Source organism: Quercus robur, chromosome 12, assembly GCF_932294415.1.
Source record: "Quercus robur chromosome 12, dhQueRobu3.1, whole genome shotgun sequence".
Classification (NCBI taxonomy): Eukaryota; Viridiplantae; Streptophyta; class Magnoliopsida; order Fagales; family Fagaceae; genus Quercus; species Quercus robur.
Window position 1 is genome coordinate 39,192,244 of NC_065545.1, and position 17,697 is coordinate 39,209,940.

At 39.9% G+C, this 17,697-nt stretch overlaps 2 protein-coding genes across 2 annotated transcripts; both read right to left on the reverse strand.

The window, feature by feature from the left end:
* Nucleotides 1-413: 413 nt before the first annotated feature.
* On the reverse strand, nt 414-1,538 carry LOC126709925 (glycine-rich cell wall structural protein 1.8-like). Its single transcript, XM_050410295.1, has one exon. It carries the CDS (start codon nt 1,491-1,493, stop codon nt 648-650), a length of 846 nt encoding a protein of 281 aa, XP_050266252.1. The 5' UTR covers nt 1,494-1,538; the 3' UTR covers nt 414-647.
* Nucleotides 1,539-16,092: 14,554 nt separating this feature from the next.
* Nucleotides 16,093-16,977, reverse strand: LOC126709466 (glycine-rich cell wall structural protein 1.8-like). Its single transcript, XM_050409715.1, has one exon. The coding sequence runs from the start codon at nt 16,964-16,966 to the stop codon at nt 16,301-16,303; it is 666 nt and encodes a 221-aa protein (XP_050265672.1). The 5' UTR covers nt 16,967-16,977; the 3' UTR covers nt 16,093-16,300.
* Between the last annotated feature and the right edge of the window lie 720 nt (nt 16,978-17,697).

Genomic DNA, 17,697 nt, shown 5'->3' on the forward strand with positions numbered 1-17,697 from the left:
AATATATTATTGTTAAAGCCAATACAAATTATACTATAATAATCTATAAATTGGTATTTATTGTTAAAGCTTTTTTTTTTTTTTTTTGAATCATTTTTAAAGCTAAATACATGACAAAATGTTGCTATATTAATTTGTAAACATATTTTGAAGTAAAACTGATAATAATTTTAGCCTTTAACACTAATAAAAAAAAATGTTGAGGGAAGTCACAATTATTAGCTTAGTTAATTATTCAGTGAAATCTGTAGCCAAGAGCAAATGGAGTCAAAATATCATGAAAGTCTGAAGCTATTCTACTTTTTGGAGTTAATTTGATTTTGCCACAATATTAAGTGATTTCATGTCAGTTAGCCCATTATATTATTTTCATGCACATAATGACGTAACTCTCTAAATAGTAGCCAAACCCATTTAGGAACGAGAATTATCTTAGAATTTTTATTATTTAAAATGCATAAGCCATAATTAAGTAACAAGAAAATCACGAATGCGATATTAAATATGGAAATTTTTTAAGAGCATCTATATGGCATATTACAATACTTAATTATATAAGTTATAAGCTTCCTCCTACCCTAGTTAACCTTATTCATAAATATCATGGGTAAGAAGTTTCCTTTAGAGGTAGTTTGATAGTTGTATTTTCAAGGGATATAGCCACCATGGCCACCACCTTCATTACTCCCACCACCTACTCCATATCCTGCCCCATGTTCACCTCCAACACCATAGCCGCTTCCACCACCAGAACCACCACCACCACCACCACCACCACCATAGCCGCTGCCTCCACCAAAACCTCCACCAGCTCCTCCACCACTGCCATATCCACCACCATGTGCTCCACCAGCACCATAGCCTACACCACCGCCACCACCACTCCCACCGCCACCTCCTCCTCCATAGCCAGCGTCATGCTCTCCTCCTCCGCCATAGCCGCCGCCATGACCTCCTCCTTCACCACCTCCATAACCAGCACCATCCTCTCCACCTGCACCATATCCGACACCTCCACCACCACCTTTTCCTCCACCACCACCATATCCTATTCCATGTTCACAACCTGCTCCATATCCGCTACCTCCTCCTTCACCACCTCCATAACCAGAACCATGCTCTCCTCCTGCACCGCCGCCACCACCGCCTTTACCTCCTCCACCACCACCACCATATCCTGCCCCATGTTCTCCACCAGCACCACCTCCTTCACCACCACCACTTCCATATCCAGCTCCTCCACCACCATATCCTGCCCCATGTCCACCACCACCACCACCACCGTATCCTCCACCATGTCCCCCAGCACCTCCATAGCTCACTCCACCACCTTCTCCACCACCACCACCACTTCCATAGCCAACAACACCATGTTCACCTACAGCTCCACCATAACCTCCAGCAACATTTCCAATGAGGACTCTAGTTGCAGAACAAATACCTACAACCAATAACAGAAAGAAAAACACACTAAGAACTTTGTATGTTGTCATGTGAATGTGTTTGAATCCCACAATTGCTTCAAATCCATGGGAAGGATGATATATATAGGAGTAGAATGGGGTTCAAAAAGCGCATTTTCGGACAGAGAGTGGTTGGAGCACATGCAAAAGAGAAGAGGGCTGTCACATAATGTGGTCCAGTATACACACACATGCCACATGAAGAAACTCCCTATCAAGACTTGTTACACTCACTAGTGTGTATATGCTGTCCTCCACATCAAGGTAAGCTTAAGAACCCCAGTTTTGCCTAAACATAACTTTTCCTCTATAATATTTTTGGAGAATGTTTGTATATTTTCTCTAACGATTTATATTATTACTTATCTTCGATAACTGTTTAGGATGATTTTATTTTCATTGCCAACCATTTTTTTATACAGAAAACTACAAAAACCTAAAGGAGGTTTGTTGGAACCTACAATTTGAACACTTTGAATCTTTTATATATTCAAAACCTGTACTTTTGCTCCTATCAAAACTATCACATAGACTGTTTTAACATAAGAACTGAACTCCTAAATAAAAGACATGGGTTTGCATTAGTTTTGGGTAAAGCATAATGAATTCGTTTACCACCTTTGACCTACTGATATTATTTGGCACAACTAAGGCTTTATTTGGTTGAGAGATAGATAAGTGGAGGGATAGATAATAGGGTGGCATAAAAAAGTGAGGAATAAAATAGATTTTAGTTTTCTCTCATGATATTTGGTTGAGAGGTGGAAAAGTAGAAGGATAAAAAATTCATTTATTTGGTAGAAAAGAAAAATGAGAAGATAAAAAATGTAAATTGTGTGAATTTACTCCAATACCCATAATATTAAGAAATATATATATATATATATATATATATATATATATTTATATATAAGAAAAAAAATAAAAGTTTATATAAAAAACCTAAACATAATAGACGTGAAAAAGATAAAACAAAAAAGAAAAAAAAGGGCTATCACGATGAATAGGGAGAGGGTAGATGAGTAATTTTCCATCAAACTCGCTCCCTCCCCCACCTTTTTCACTCCCCCTTTTTCCTCCCCAATCAAACACATTTTTTCTCACTATTTTTTCTTCTATCTTCTCTTCTCTCTACTTTTTTTTCCTAACCAAACAGACCCTAACACTAGAAAACCAACCAAGGATCTAAGTGGTAGAGAACTTATGATTAAAATAAAAGATTGAAAACAAAATTAATTCTAAATTAAGTTAAGTAATAAATAACAAAACAAACAACTAATTAGAAAGTATTAATTGACATATATACAAAATACAAGTGAATGTGAACTATAATTTGTTTTCTGTCCTTAGAGTCGATTCATATTTTTACTTGACAAAATATAATGTGAATGGAAACTATTCAGTACTTAAATTTTTTTTCCTTCCATTGTAGTTTTTATTTTATTTTTTTGGATAGATACAATAGAATTTGATGACAAGACATTTGACTAGTTAATCTCGTAAGTTTAATTTTAAACTGCTTAACGTTCTGTTTGTTTTCTTGATAAACTTTGTGTAAAGATATATTTTTGTGTTTTTCCGTGTTTGGTAGCATTAAAAAAAATGAGTCAATGAAAAACTAACTTTGGTCAATAAAAAAATTATGACTTATTTTTAGAGATTGTTTTCCATTAATATTTTTGAAAAACAACTCAATCTCATAGCAAACTAAATAAGGAAAGTTAAGAGATTGTTTTTCAACTCATTTAAGATTGCTATTAAATATAAAAAAATGAGATATTTTTGTTAAAAAATTGACTCATTTTTTAAAAACATTATCATCGAAATAAACATAGTGCAAGAGTTGGTTAATTACGAAAAAAGAAAAAGATAAAAGATGCTCTTGTAGTTAGGAAGAAGTGAAAATGCTAATAAAATTTAACCGATTTTGAATATTGATTAAGTGGGTGTGGCGATATTATAACTGCCTCTTATATATATATATATATATATATATATATATATATATATATATATCTTGATTACAAATTTACATATAAAAGAAGCCGATGACATTTTTAATGGGTTGGATCATTGGAGGAGGAATAAGGGTTATTTGCCTTGTTGATGACTAAAGGAATCTTATCACTACAAAGTGCACCATTATTACGAAAAATATGACCAGTAGATCAAGAGCTGGCAGGGTTAGGTAACAATATGACCAGTATGCAACTTAGAGCATTCCTAACAAAGGAGGTATAATTGCTAAAAACTCATTTTAGCAACTTATTTCACAAAAAACACACTACAACAAGATTGTTATACTCAAAAATTTTGGCAACTAACCTACAGTAGACTGCCATTAATGACAGTCTACAGTAGTTCTACACTTAAAAAAAAAATAATATTTTAATAATTCTCTCTCACTATTTTCTCTCTTTTCTTCTTTCTTTTCCTCTCATCGGTCTCACTTTCTTCTCCCTTTTCTTCTTTCACCAACCTTTGACTTTCTTTGACTTTCTTCTCTCACCCCAAGAGGAAAACCTTGAGATTTTGGGTTTGGGTTTGAGCAAAATCAAAAAAAGGAAGTTTGGTCCTTAGCAAAATCAAAAGAAAGGAAGCTAGATAGAGAGGATGGCCGGAGCAAGGGTTGCTGAGAGAGGATGGATGAAGCGTGGGGTTGTGGGTTTGTGGAGGTGGCGAGTGTGGGGTTATGGGTTTGTGGAGGATGGCTAGAGCGTGGTGATGGTTGGTTATGGGTTTGTGGAGGTGGGTTTGTGGGTTTATGGAGGTGGTGAGTGTGAGGTTGTGGGTTTTGCTTTAGACGAATGGTCCGTTTGGATTGAGAGGGGGGGGGGGGGGGGGGGGAGTAGAATAGAGTAGAGTAGATTTAACACAAAATTAGCTTATTTTTAGCCAACTTTACTCTATTCCCCTCCACTCCCCCTCCTTCCTCCCTCCATCCAAATAGGCCAAAAGAGAGAGAGAGAGAGAGAGAGAGAGAGAGAGAGATGAATGAAAAAATGAATAGTTTTTAGATAATGTGAAAAATAGAAGTTTTAATGATGGGTATATTGTAAAATGTGTTGTTAAAATAAATAATAAAGTAGCTTTTTAAGTTTCTAGATGCTAAAAATTTTAACTTCTTTACTGTGAATGCTCTTAATCAATAATTTAAGGCCCCCAGTAAAAGAAGACGCTTAAGTGTTAATCAATATGATTATCTCTTTTTATTAGAAAAATATAATTAAGTCCCAAATATTAGTGAAGAATTAAAAAAAAAGAAAAGGAAAATTATTTAAAAAAAGACTATCACTCTTAGTGGGGTTGGGCATTCTCTACCCAACTTTTCATTTTTCTTTGTGTGTAGGAGTTTTACTGTTCTAGAGTGTAGATATCTCTCAAAAGGCAAACATCTCTTGTTCTCTCTCACAATAACGAAAGCAAGGTCCCCCCCCCCCCCCCCCCAACATAAAAAAAAAACTCAAACCTCAATTTCATTGTCCTTGTTACGGAAAACCTTGCCCCACCCCCCTTTTTCTAAAAGAGTATTTTTATTAAAACTTTCTTTGAAGTTGCTTCTAGCTTTGTGTGCGTTTATTTTGGACCAATGCAAATTGCTTCTCTCTCTCTCTCTCTCTCTCTCTCTCCGTGCTTTATAATTGCTTGACTTTATTTCTTTATTTGCTTCACTTATCTGTAATCTATATAAAAATGAAGCAATTTGATTTTTGGTTGAACTTATAATATTACTAGGAATAGTGACCCTCAAATCCCTATTATTTTCCATGATGTGTTTTATTTTTAGATTTTTTTTTTGTTTGGATTTTCATTTTCTATGATGTCTTAATAAGATAGAAAAGATTAATTATTATAAAGCCAATATAAACTTTAAATCCCATTTAATCTAAAAAAAAATATTTATAGTGATAAGTGTAGGGACACGATTCGTAACGACCCCAAGATAATATTGGGCTCGTACGTAAAGAGGGCCCAAACAATATCATTTGTAGAGCGTGGATTCGAAAGGCTAGGCCTTGGTCACCGGACGGGGGTTAGTCGAGGTATTCATACAGTATTAAACCGTGTTCGCTCGAGAAGTCTTTCTCCCGGAGGTGGTCTGGGAGGCTCTGGTTTTTGGCCTTTTTTCCCAGCCTCCTCTTTTTGGCGCATCAACCTTCACATTATATAGCCCTTCTTGGTTGATCTTAGCCCTCCACTTGTTGATCGGGCAGGTGCCTACTTCAGTACCCGTCCCATCAGCTGCATCCCCTTGCTTTTTGTTAGTTGCGATGATCGAAGTCACCCTGTTCAGGCGTCTTTTCTCATTAATACGGTTAGGACGTTGGCGGGTGCATTTAATGCGGAGGGGACGTATTTACCTTGAACCAGTTTCGCATTGTACCCCCACGTGGGTCCCATTCTACTCGCCTTTCCTTCAGGGGACTTTTTGGGGGTAGCCTTCAACGAGATGTTGCTCTTCCCTTTGAAGTCTAGGAGTGCCGAGGACAGGGTCGTCCTCGGCTGTGCCCCCAGCATTTCGGCCTTGCTCTATTCGTCCTTGGCAAATACCCTCCTCGGCACGGGCCCTGGGCCCTAGTAGAGTGTGGGCCGGATCATAAGTTCCCAGGCCCCATAATAGCCCCTCAAAATCCTGCTATCCGGCTCCTCGGACGGATAGGAGGGTTTTGATGACATCAGACATCTGTCAATGCCTGTCAATCCTTATCACCTATCGGTTCTCGAGACTTTTCGTCTGCCCGAGACACTTCCTGGAGACTTTGGAAGGTGAGGCGTGGCCTCATTAAATGCAGACGGCTCTGTGTTTCCCACGTTCTACGGCATGATGGAGATCTAACAGTGGGGATTCCTTGGCCTTTATGGGCGGGAAAATTCGTGTAGTTACTCTCAATAGGAAGCATAAATGATTTTTGGAATGGATTTGTCTTTTCAGTTTTGCACTTAAGAGTTCTAGCGCGTATACCCTGGGTTCATCTGAACTTTCGTCCAAACTCAAGTCTATCTCCAGCACAAAAAGCCCGTCCGAAGTGTTTTTCCTCTTTTCTGTAAGTTCCCTGCCTCCATTAACTCGTGCTTTTTCTTTTCTGGGTTTATTTTTCTCTGGTTCCCTTTCTTCTCCCGTCACTGGTTGAGTTTGTTTAGTAAATCGTAGAGATGGTTAAATTGAGACTGAGGAAATTAGTCGATACTGAGGAGGTGATGAAAAAGTTCATCGCCGATTACAGGATTCCTCCCAACGTAAGTCTGAGGCATTGTAAGATGGGGGAGTGGTACTATCTGAGGGGAACAGGCGAGGTGGTAATTCCTGTCCTCGCCTTCGTAGAGGGGGGTATGAGAATCCCCATGGGGCCGGTAACAAAAGGTTACCTCAGGCACTTCCGATTAGCCCTCACCCAGTGCACCGGCAACATGTTTAGGATCTTGGGTTGTGTGGATGCCTTAAACGAAAAGATGGGGCTAAGATTGACCCACCACGACGTGAATTGGTGCTATAATCTCCAAAATTTGAAGGGGAAATCCTACTATATGAAGACGAGAGACGAGAGGGTTCGACTAATTCAATGCCTCCCTGATTCCAACAAGGGATTAAACAAGGATTTTCTTATCGGGTGGCGTGATGGCGATCCGTGCCCCATGGTAGAAGGAGAACCGGGTGGGGTATGGGGAATGGAAGGGCGCCGACCCTTTGCGCTATTCTAATTTGATGTGGTTCGGTAACTAACCATGCGCATGTATTTTTTTTTTTTTTTTTGCAGATCCACACGCTTTTCACCGGCACTTTCACCTAGTTAACCGGGTGGACTTGGAGAGACTGTTCTTCAAGCGGCATTTTTCGTAAATGATGGAGATGGTTAAGTCCGAGCCGCTCACAAAATCTTAGGGTACGCTCCCCTTCAGAAGTCATTTGCCGACCCTAGGCACGTGATCAGCGCCAGCCGTCCTCGGCTTCCAAAAATTACCGTGGTCGAATCAGGGTTTTTAATCTTCGAAGGATCATCTGTCCTAGAGGGCATCCCACTGGTGGACCACTCCTCATCTCATCAAGTAGCGGGGGACGAAGGCGAGTTAGATCAATCCGAGGAGGGATTTGGGATGTTTGACCTAGCCGACCAATCCGAGGATCCTTCTGGTGATATAGGTGACCCGGCCTTGTCCGAGGCGGAATTGTCATTAGTAGGCACATCTTCCCAAACTGAGATGGGACTTAAGAGAAAGCCCCCGACCAGCTTATTCGACCTCCTCGAGGGTCAACCGGGGAAGGGTGCGCAGGGAACACCGCAGTCCAGTGCTCCATCCCCACCATCTCAGACCCAGACTATCCAAACTAGGTCATCCTCCACAAAGTCACAGCCACAATCTCCCCGCCCCAAACTTCCTGCTCCTCCCCAACTAGCTCTGCCTCCTCGGCCGGAGACCACTGACTCAAAGAGAAAGAGGAGTCCTAAGGGCAAGGAAACCATGGATGGGGGAAAATCCCAACCTTCTAAGGAGAGGGAGGAAGCCCCGCGTGTGAAACAATTGAAGATTGGGCACCAAAGCAAGGGTAAAGAGACCGAAGCCCAATCTGCCCAAAGCAAGGGAAAGGGGACCGAGACCCAATCCTTGCCAAGCGCCTGGCTTCCCGCCCCAATGCTCCACGGGCGGCCACTACTGGAAACCGCGTCCATGAGGGACCTTGGAGATGGCGAGGGTGGTTATGTGGCAGACGCATTAGGGAGAACCATGCTACTTCCCACCGACGTGGATGAGTTGAAGAAAACGAGGATGCAGGAGGTTTTCCTCAGTACGAAGAGGTACTTGGGTATGGTAAGGCTCTTGAAACCTAGAACTTTATTAACTCTTGCCCCCAGTCTGTCACTCACGATGTATTAATCTCACTTGACAGGCTCTCCAGGCCACCTATAGGATGGAGGAGGAAGTGAACAAGCAGAGTAAGGCGGTCGAGAATGAACGCTCCAAGCGCCTAGAGGCCACGCGGACTCTCAAAACTTCCGAGGACAACCTCGCTAAGGCCAAGGATGCCTTAAAGGAAGCTATCCGAGATAGGGATAGCGCCTCGGCGGGTTTAGATGGCGCCCAAAAACAGGCTGAGGAACAGACAAGACGTCTACTCGAAACCGAGGATTAGTTGCGAATAGCCAAGGAACAGATCAGTGATTTAAAGAAAAGACTGATCTTGGCAGAGAATGATAAAGGTGTGGCGGAGTATGCCCGGGACGAAGCCATGAGGGCCAAACGGGAGGCTGAGTTTGCCAGAAACGAGGCTGAGGCTGCCAAGGAAACGGCCGAGGATGAGGGTTACAACGCGGGGGTAGCTGAAACCCAAGCCTCCCTTAAAGCCCAAATTCCCGGAGTTTGCAGGCTATACTGCTCCCAGGTTTGGGAAGAGGCCTTGAAGCGAGTTGGGGTGGATGCTTCGTCTAATTTGTGGAAAGCGGAGAACATATTTTACCCTACAGCCATCCGTGAGGCTGCCTCCACCAGCTTCGAGGCTGTGAGCGATCAACACGAGGGAGGGGTCATTCAGTCAGAAGCTGCACAGGTTGGCATCCCTCTTGGCGAGCCGCTTAAAGGGGGAGAGCTCCATGAGGTGATAGAAGCACCTGAACGTATAGATCCCGAGGTACCCAAAGAGGATGCCGAGCCGATGGTCAGCGCTCAGATCCCTGATGCCGAAGAGCCAGTCATACTTGCCCAACCCCTGCAGGCAATTCCCCTTGCTGTGGTCCCCAAGAGTACCAACATCGACCCTGCTCAGTCTTCCTCAGAAGGTACTGTCCTCTAAGGCGTCGAAGCTGGTCCTGTTCTGCCTTCCCAGGATGTGGCCGACACAGAATTGAAGAAGTAGAAACCCCGGCCAGCCTCCGTATTTGTTTTTAGTTTAATGATTAACTAGTTTCTTTTTTATTTTGAAAACTTTGTAGTCTGCTGGTAGTTTGAACCTGTTGAACACATATATGAAATTCTTTTCTTCCTTTTTCCTTTTGGTTACTTGTTAGTTGCCCTCATCGATACTTGCTATTGTTTATGATTTTTGAACTAATTATCTTAACATGTATGAATGGTTGTGCATGCGTTATATTTAGAATCATGTTTCGGAATGTTAGCTTACCCGCACTTATAGAGCCTTGAACTCATGTTTGAACCTCCTTCAATGGAGATGTAGGCATCACCTGAAATGTCATATGTGCCATTAGGACCAACTTGGTGTCCAAATTTTTTTAAGTAGTTGGTTTTCCCATAGGTTTGAATCCGAGGACCATGCAATACCTTAGTTCTGTCCAAAACTTGATTTTTAAGTAGTTGGTTTCCCCAAAGGTTTGAGTCCGAGGACCATGCAGTCCGAGGACCATGCAATACCTTGGTTCTGTCCAAAACTTGATTTTTAAGTAGTTGGTTTCCCCATAGGTTTGAGTCCGAGGACCATGCAATACCTTGGTTTTGTCCAAAACTTGATTTTTAAGTAGTTGGTTTCCCCATAGGCTTAAGTCCGAGGACCATGCAATACCTTGGTTCTGTCTAAAACTTGATTTTTAAGTAGTTGGGGGAATTAACCCCTCGACTATGGCGTGGGACCTTGGTTTAGGGGGATTAGCTCCTCGGCCAAGCCCCTAGAACCATCCGTGCTGTTGACGCTACGTAGCGCAGCCCCTAGTGAAGAAACGTAGTCCCTAGTGGAACTTTACGCTAGAACACTACAACCGGCTGTTGGAAATGATGTGGAGGATTGTCTCAACCCACCACCTGTGCCAAGACACAAGCCCTTCCCCACAGACGGCGCCAATTGTAGGGACACGATTCGTAACGACCCCAAGATAATATTGGGCTCGTACGTAAAGATGGCCCAAACAATATCATTTGTAGAGCGTGGGTTTGAAAGGCTAGGCCTTGGTCACCGGACGGGGGTTAGTCGAGGTATTCATACAGTATTAAACCGTGTTCGCTTGAGGAGTCTTTCTCCCGGAGGCGGTCTGGGAGGCTCTGGTTTTTGGCCTTTTTTCCTAGCCTCCTCTTTTTGGCGCATCAACCTTCACATTATATAGCCCTTCTTGGTTGATCTTAGCCCTCTACTTGTTGATCGGATAAGTGCCTACTTCAGTACCCGTCCCATCAGCTGCCTCCCCTTACTTTTTGTTAGTTGCGATGATTGAAGTCACCCTGTTCAGGCGTCTTTTCTCATTAATACGGTTAGGACGTTGGCAGGTGCATTTAATGCAGAGGGGACGTATTTACCTTGAACCAGTTTCACACCGTACCCCCACGTGGGTCTCATTCTACTCGCCTCTCCTTCAGGGGACTTTTTGGGGGCAGCCTTCAACGAGATGTTGCTCTTCCCTTTGAAGTCTTGGAGTGCCGAGGACAAGGTCGTCCTCGGCTGTGCCCCCGGCATTTCGGCCTTGCTCTATTCGTCCTCGGCAAATACCCTCCTCGGCATGGGCCCTGAGCCCTAGTAGAGTGTGGGATGGATCATAAGTTCCCTGGCCCCACAATAAGATTTTAGAAATTTATTTGTAGAAGGCAGAAAAGCAATAATATAATTAGAAAATTATCAATACAGGGGAAAAAAAAAAACTGAATAGACCTCTAATAAAATTGCATTTGTATGTGTTCATTAAGGTGTAAAGAGCTCTTTAACTCACTCGCCAATTAAATTTGTAGGTCTCTCTTAAACCCCTCATGAGTCCGCCTTGTTGTGGGTCCTAATGTGCCTCATGCGTGTATGTATATGCATATTTAGGGTTTTCCTTATGCATTTCTTTACCAAAAATTATCCTCCAAGTCAAAATTTACAAGATTGGACCCTAAATTAACCTTGGGCCTTCGAGTGAGGTAGTTATTGGAGAATGGGAGCTTAGGTTGTAAATGGTACAAAATAAGATGTCTATAGGTAGCAATAATAACACTGAACGATTTCTTTAAACACCTTATGGATGCTTTTCTTCTCAAATTTCTCATTTTCTTTCATACGCCTTACCAATGCTTTTCTTCTCAATGGTAGTTTTTTTTTTTAATATACATTTTATGTGAAACAATGAGTAGATATCGAAACTTAACCAGCAAGATGAAAAAACACAACTATTCAATATTTTTAAATGTATACGTGGCTTAAATTTATATAGCCACTTGGTGTAACTTAAAATACTCTAAGTAATGTTACACCATCCAATAACTTGTTATTAAACTTATATTTTGAAAATCCTACCATTGGATTATATGTCCTATATGTTTTTAATATGCATGTTAAATTTCATGTCAATCAGATGTTATCTACAATTGGATCCATAAAATCATATTTTATACATAATTTTAAACTACAAAAATTTAAAAGTTAAACATTGATTAATGACATTGTGGGGCCAAAGAACTTAGCGACCTCGGCCTACTTTGTATTGGGCCCAAGGCCCGCGCCGAGGAGAGAAGAATGTCCGAGGACGTATAATGAAAGTCCAAATGGCCTAGAGATGTTGTCGAGGACGATCCTGTCCTCGGCATTCCAGAATCCAGAAGGAAAGAACGGCACGCCATTAAAGGCAACCTTCCAGAGCGCTCCCAGAAGAAAGGACGAGTACAGTAGGACACACACGGGGGTATGGTGTAGGAGCAGTTCAAGGAGAAGCTGTCACCTTCACATTAAATGTGCCCAAATAATGTTCTGGCCGCATTAATGAGGAAAGGACCCCTGAACAGTGCGGTCTTGGTTGCCGCAACTCACAAAGGGTTTGGGAAGGTGGTTGATAGGACGAGCACTCGAGTAATGACCTGCACAATTAACAGGTGGAGGGTTAAGATCGACTGAAAAGAAGTATATAATGTGAGAGACCCTCTAAGAATGGGGATCGGGAAAAAAGAGTAGGAGGAGAGAAAAAGGAGAAAATTGTGGCAATCTACATGGTCTTGAAAACCACTGTAACCTAGCACTGAAAGTAGAAGAAGAAGAATACTAAGTTTCTCGGACGAAACCCCCGAGGACAAAATTCCATACTTTAACCCATTTCCTTATTGCTCAACCCCCACCTAACCGTGTCTAGTGATTGTGGTTCAGACTAAGACCTAGTTCTTAAACCAATTTTCTAAAAATTCATTGTATTGGGTCAGTTGGGCTTGAGACCTTTCATCCAATAGAAGGAGCGCTTAAACCCACTCCTTACAGACATAGTTATTGATCTTTGATTATCTTGAAAATTTGTGAACATAAAGGATATTTGAAGAAAATATAATCTAATGATGGATTTATCAGAGTTTGCATTTAAATAGTAAAATATTAACGTTATACCAGACATAACTTTTTTGTTTTTTTGTTTTTTTGGTTGAGAAGATATACTAGACAGACATAAAATGCAATATCATTCATTGATTAAAACGTAGAGAATCAAAGTACAGGGCTTCAAGAGCTGGAGGAGTCTGTACTTCAAGAGCTGGAGGAGGAGACTCCTCCAGCCAAACCAGTTCATCATCAACGTTCCTAGCAAAACGGCCTAGTGTGTGGGCAACAATATTTGCACTGCACTTAACAAAGTTGACAGAGAAACTCCTTAAATTTGTAGCAAGACACTGAATATCTTCATAAATGTGGCCCAACCGTGATCTGTTTGCACTTCCAGTTGATATAGACTTCATCACGCACAGGTTGTCTCCTTCCAGCACCACGTCCATGAAGCCGGCATCGACTGCGAACTCCAATGCTCTTCGGCAAGCAAGGACTTCCGCTTCCTCACTATCTTGTACCGGTGGTCCTCTGGTTGTTAGAGCCGCCATGACTTCCGCCCTCTCGTTGCACACCACCACCCCAAATCTCGAGGCTCTTATATTTGCGAATAGTGCCGCGTCCACATTAACCTTATAAGACAAACCCACAGGTGGCTCCCACTGCTGCACTGGACAGACAAGAGAGGAGATAGCCAGCTGCCCTTGCACCTCGTTAAACTCGTCCAACAGGTTCGCCGCACACTGAATAAGCCTAGAAGGATCCTGTAATGTGCCTTCATGTAAAACAGAGTTTCTTTGGTTCCAGATGAGCCAACACTGCACCAAAAAGGATTCGAGCTCCTCCCTTGACAACCTGACCAGATAGACATAACTTAAACCTATATAACCCACATAATTTTATACCACATTCAATAATTCAATAGTAAACCAAAAATAAGAACCAAAATACATCACAAATCAAACTATACATAATTATAAATATAAAATAGCAACTACGCTTAAAAAAAAATACATGTAAATTTCTGAAATTTTATTTAAATATAACCTATAATCCTAGACCAATACATATTTAAAATATTTTTTCTTTTTCTTTTTCTCTTCATTTTTACTCCCCTCATCTGCCAACATCACGTCACTCTCCCCCATGTACTACTAGCCTTATATATCTTCACTCTTTTATTTATATGCTTCCCTTTCCAATGTTCAAACTCCACCGCATCTTTACTTGTTTTCCTTTTTTTTTTTCTTCAGTTTATTTGTTTTCATTTATTTTCCTCACTAGTCACTGCAACTTCCCACCCTTTTTTTTTCCCTTTCCTTCAGTTAACTATTCCAGGTGAGCTCATATTTTTATTTTGTCAACAATTTCTTTCATTTTATCTCTCTCATCTAGCTCTCTATTTTCTATCACAGGAACAAAAAAGACCAAAAATTTCATATCGGTCAAAAATTAGATTTTGGTTGGAATTAATCAAAACAACCTAGAATGTCCTAAACACATTGAAATAGGCTGAAATATTATCCGAGGTGGAACATGGTGGGCTCTCATTCTAGTTTGCATATCGATACGAGATTTTCTAACCATTTTGGCTGAAACGATACGATATTAATAACAAGGATGAACACCATGCATCTAATTCAAGAACTATGATCACATGCTTAGAATTAGGGATTGCACCTAGCAAAAATCACCATGCTTTAATTTTTAATCCTTTCAAATGTGATGGTATGGTTAAACTAGGGTTTTTCACCATGCACACACAATCACTCATTTCAATCTTGGATAATATGCTCCTTGATGCTATAAAATGTTATTTGCTTGGATGATGTAACATGATCATTGGCCACCTTAGTCTAGAAGACTATTTCGTCAGGCAATATGGGTGGCTAACACCTTCTTATCTTGTAACTTAGCCTTTGAACATAGATCAAGTGATTATAGATTAATGCTTTCAATGCAATTTTCATTTTCTAGATTGTAACTAGGATAAAAGTCATGTGATTTTCTTAGATTGTATTTAGGACCAAAGTCATGTAATGTTCTAGTTATTTTTCATATGATGTACATTCAAATATATCAATAAAAATGATGTATTTTTCATATGGTTTCTTATTTTTCTATTTAATTAAAAATAAGTGGCAACTCTATGTAAAAATGATAGTGGGTTTATGCAAATGACACTTATTTGTTATGTGTGTCACCAAATAATAGAGTTTATGCAAAATAGAAATAGAAATAATAATAAAAAATACAATCACACAAGAAATACAAAGATTTATGTAATTTAGACTTAGATCTACATCCACGAGCTGTGTTGAGGAGAAAGTTTCACATAGAAAATAAGAGGATTACAACGGCAATACCCAAAAGCTCACAAATTCCAAAGCCAAAATACATCCAACGAGAAACTTGAATTTCTCTAAAACAATGCCATGACATTGCACTCTTAAAAAACAAAGGATAGAGAAAATCTATTCTATTAACCCAAGTTGCGGCATTCTCTATTAAAGAGAGAAAAGCCTCAGCACTAAAGAGTGACCAAAACACCTCATATATGTGTATATCTATATGTATATATTAACTGAATAATGTTACAGTAATAAATTATTTTATAATATTTTTATAATTATTGATGTGGCAAATTTATATTGGTTTTTCATCTGGGCCCATTATTAATATAAATTTTTTATTAACCAATAATCATTTACCATATCAGTAATTTGTAAATATTTTTGTGATTTTAGCATTTTCCATATTAATTAGCTTTAAGGTTTGCTAACCAAAGTTTTCCACTTTGGAGTATTACGTGCCCAGCACGACCTTTATTCTATGTGGCGCAAAATATCAAGACACAAATCAATAAATCATATCATTTTTTTTTTTTTTTTTTTTTGTGTTTTTGACAGGAAAAATTCACATCGTTATTATGTTGGTTTGTAAACATTTTATAATAAAATTGGTAATAATTTTAACATCTTGTGATAAAAATAATAATTTTTTCATTTAGCACTAATTACACAATGTAGAGCAAAGCCCATCATTATTAGTTAATTAATCAGTGAAAACGTTAGCTAGGAGCCAATGGAGTCACAAACCACAAAATTATGAAAATTCTGAAGCGATTACACTTTTTTGAGTTTGATTTGATCAAAACATTACGTTATTCCATGTCAATGAGCCAGTTATATTATTTTCATGCACGTGACGACGTAACTCTGTAAATTGTAGCCAAACCCATTTAGGAATGAGAATTATCTTAGAATTCTAATAATTTGAATATCATAAACCATATAATTAAGTGACAAGATAATCAAGAATAGGATATTAAACAGAATAGTACCATAAACACAACAATTTTCTTATAATTTTTTTACGACGGTTGATATGAAAAGTTTTTATTAATTATTTTTTTGACCCACTTACATTATTTTTTTATTTGTTAATAACAACTTACCAACTTGACATCCATATAGCATATATCAATACTTAATTATATAACTTTATAAACTTCCTCTTATTCATTAAAAAAAGGAAGAAGTCATAAGCTCCCTTCTTCCAAAATTAACCGTATTCTTGAGTATCATGGGCAAGAAGTTTCGGTTAGAGGGAGTGTCATATGGTTGTATTTTCAAGGGATATAGCCACCTTCGCCACTCCCACCACCTCCTCCATATCTTGCTCCATGTTCCCCTTCGGAACCATAGCTGCCACTATTATTACTACCATGACAACCACCGTCACCGCAGCCATGTTCAACTTTAGTACCATATCTGTCACCATTTACAGGACCAATACAACCTTTATCAGTATTGCAGTGAGCGCCTTTATCTAAACCTCTATCGCCTCCTCCATGATTGCCAGAACCAGCAACATGTGCTCCACTAGCATCATAGCCTGCACCACCGCGGCCACTACTCCCGCCACGAACTCCCCCTCCATAGCTAGCCCCATGCTCTCCTCTGGCACCATAACCACCACCATATCCTGCTCCATGTTCACCACCAGCTTCATATCCAGCACCTCCTCCTTCACCACCACCACTTCCATGTCCAGCCCCTCCTGCACCATAACTAGCTCCACCACCACCATATCCTCTGCCATGTCCCCCAACAGCTCCATAGCCCACTCCACTACCACCACCACCACCACCACTTCCATAGCCAACAACGCCATGCTCCCCTACAACTTCACCATAACCTCCAGAAACATTTTCAAGTAAGGCTCTAGTTGCAGAACAAATGCCTAAAGCCAGTAACAGAAAGAGGAAAACACTAACAACTTTGCATGTAGCCATGGTAATATGTGTTAGAATGCCACAACCTTAGCTTAAAATCCATGGGAAGGTTGATATATATAGGAGTAGAATAGAGTTCCAAAAGCTCATTTACGGGCAAAGAGCTGTTGAAGCACATGCCAAAGAGTAAATGGCTGTCCACATAATATGGCCCAGTATGCACACACATTCCGCATGAAGAAACTCACTCAAGACTTGTTACACTCACTAGTACTGTGTGTGTATGCTGTCCTCTATATCAAAGTAAACTTAGACAACCCAATTTTGCTTTTCCTTTTTAATCTTTTTGGAAAATTTTTGTGATAGAATATTTTCTTTAACGATTTTTTTGTTTTGTTTTTATTACTTATCTCCTATACAAGTAACAACAGTTTAAGATAATTTTATTTTCATTGCCATCCAAATTTTATTTTTCAAGCGAGAACTACAAAAACCTCAATTAGGTTCATTGGAATCTACAATTTGAACAGTTTGATTCTTCAATCTTCAAAAGCTACAATATTGCACCATTCCAAAACCATCACATTTAGATTGTTTTAACCAAAAAACACTGCAACTCCCAAAAAAGACATGGGTGATGGGTTTGATCAGTTTTGGGTACAGCATAATAACTCTGTTTACCATCTTGTCCTACTGGTATTATTTGGCGGAAGTAACACTAGAGAACCTATCAAAAGATCAAAGTAGCCGTGAAGTTAGGATTTATTCAGGTAAGATTAAAATAGAAGATT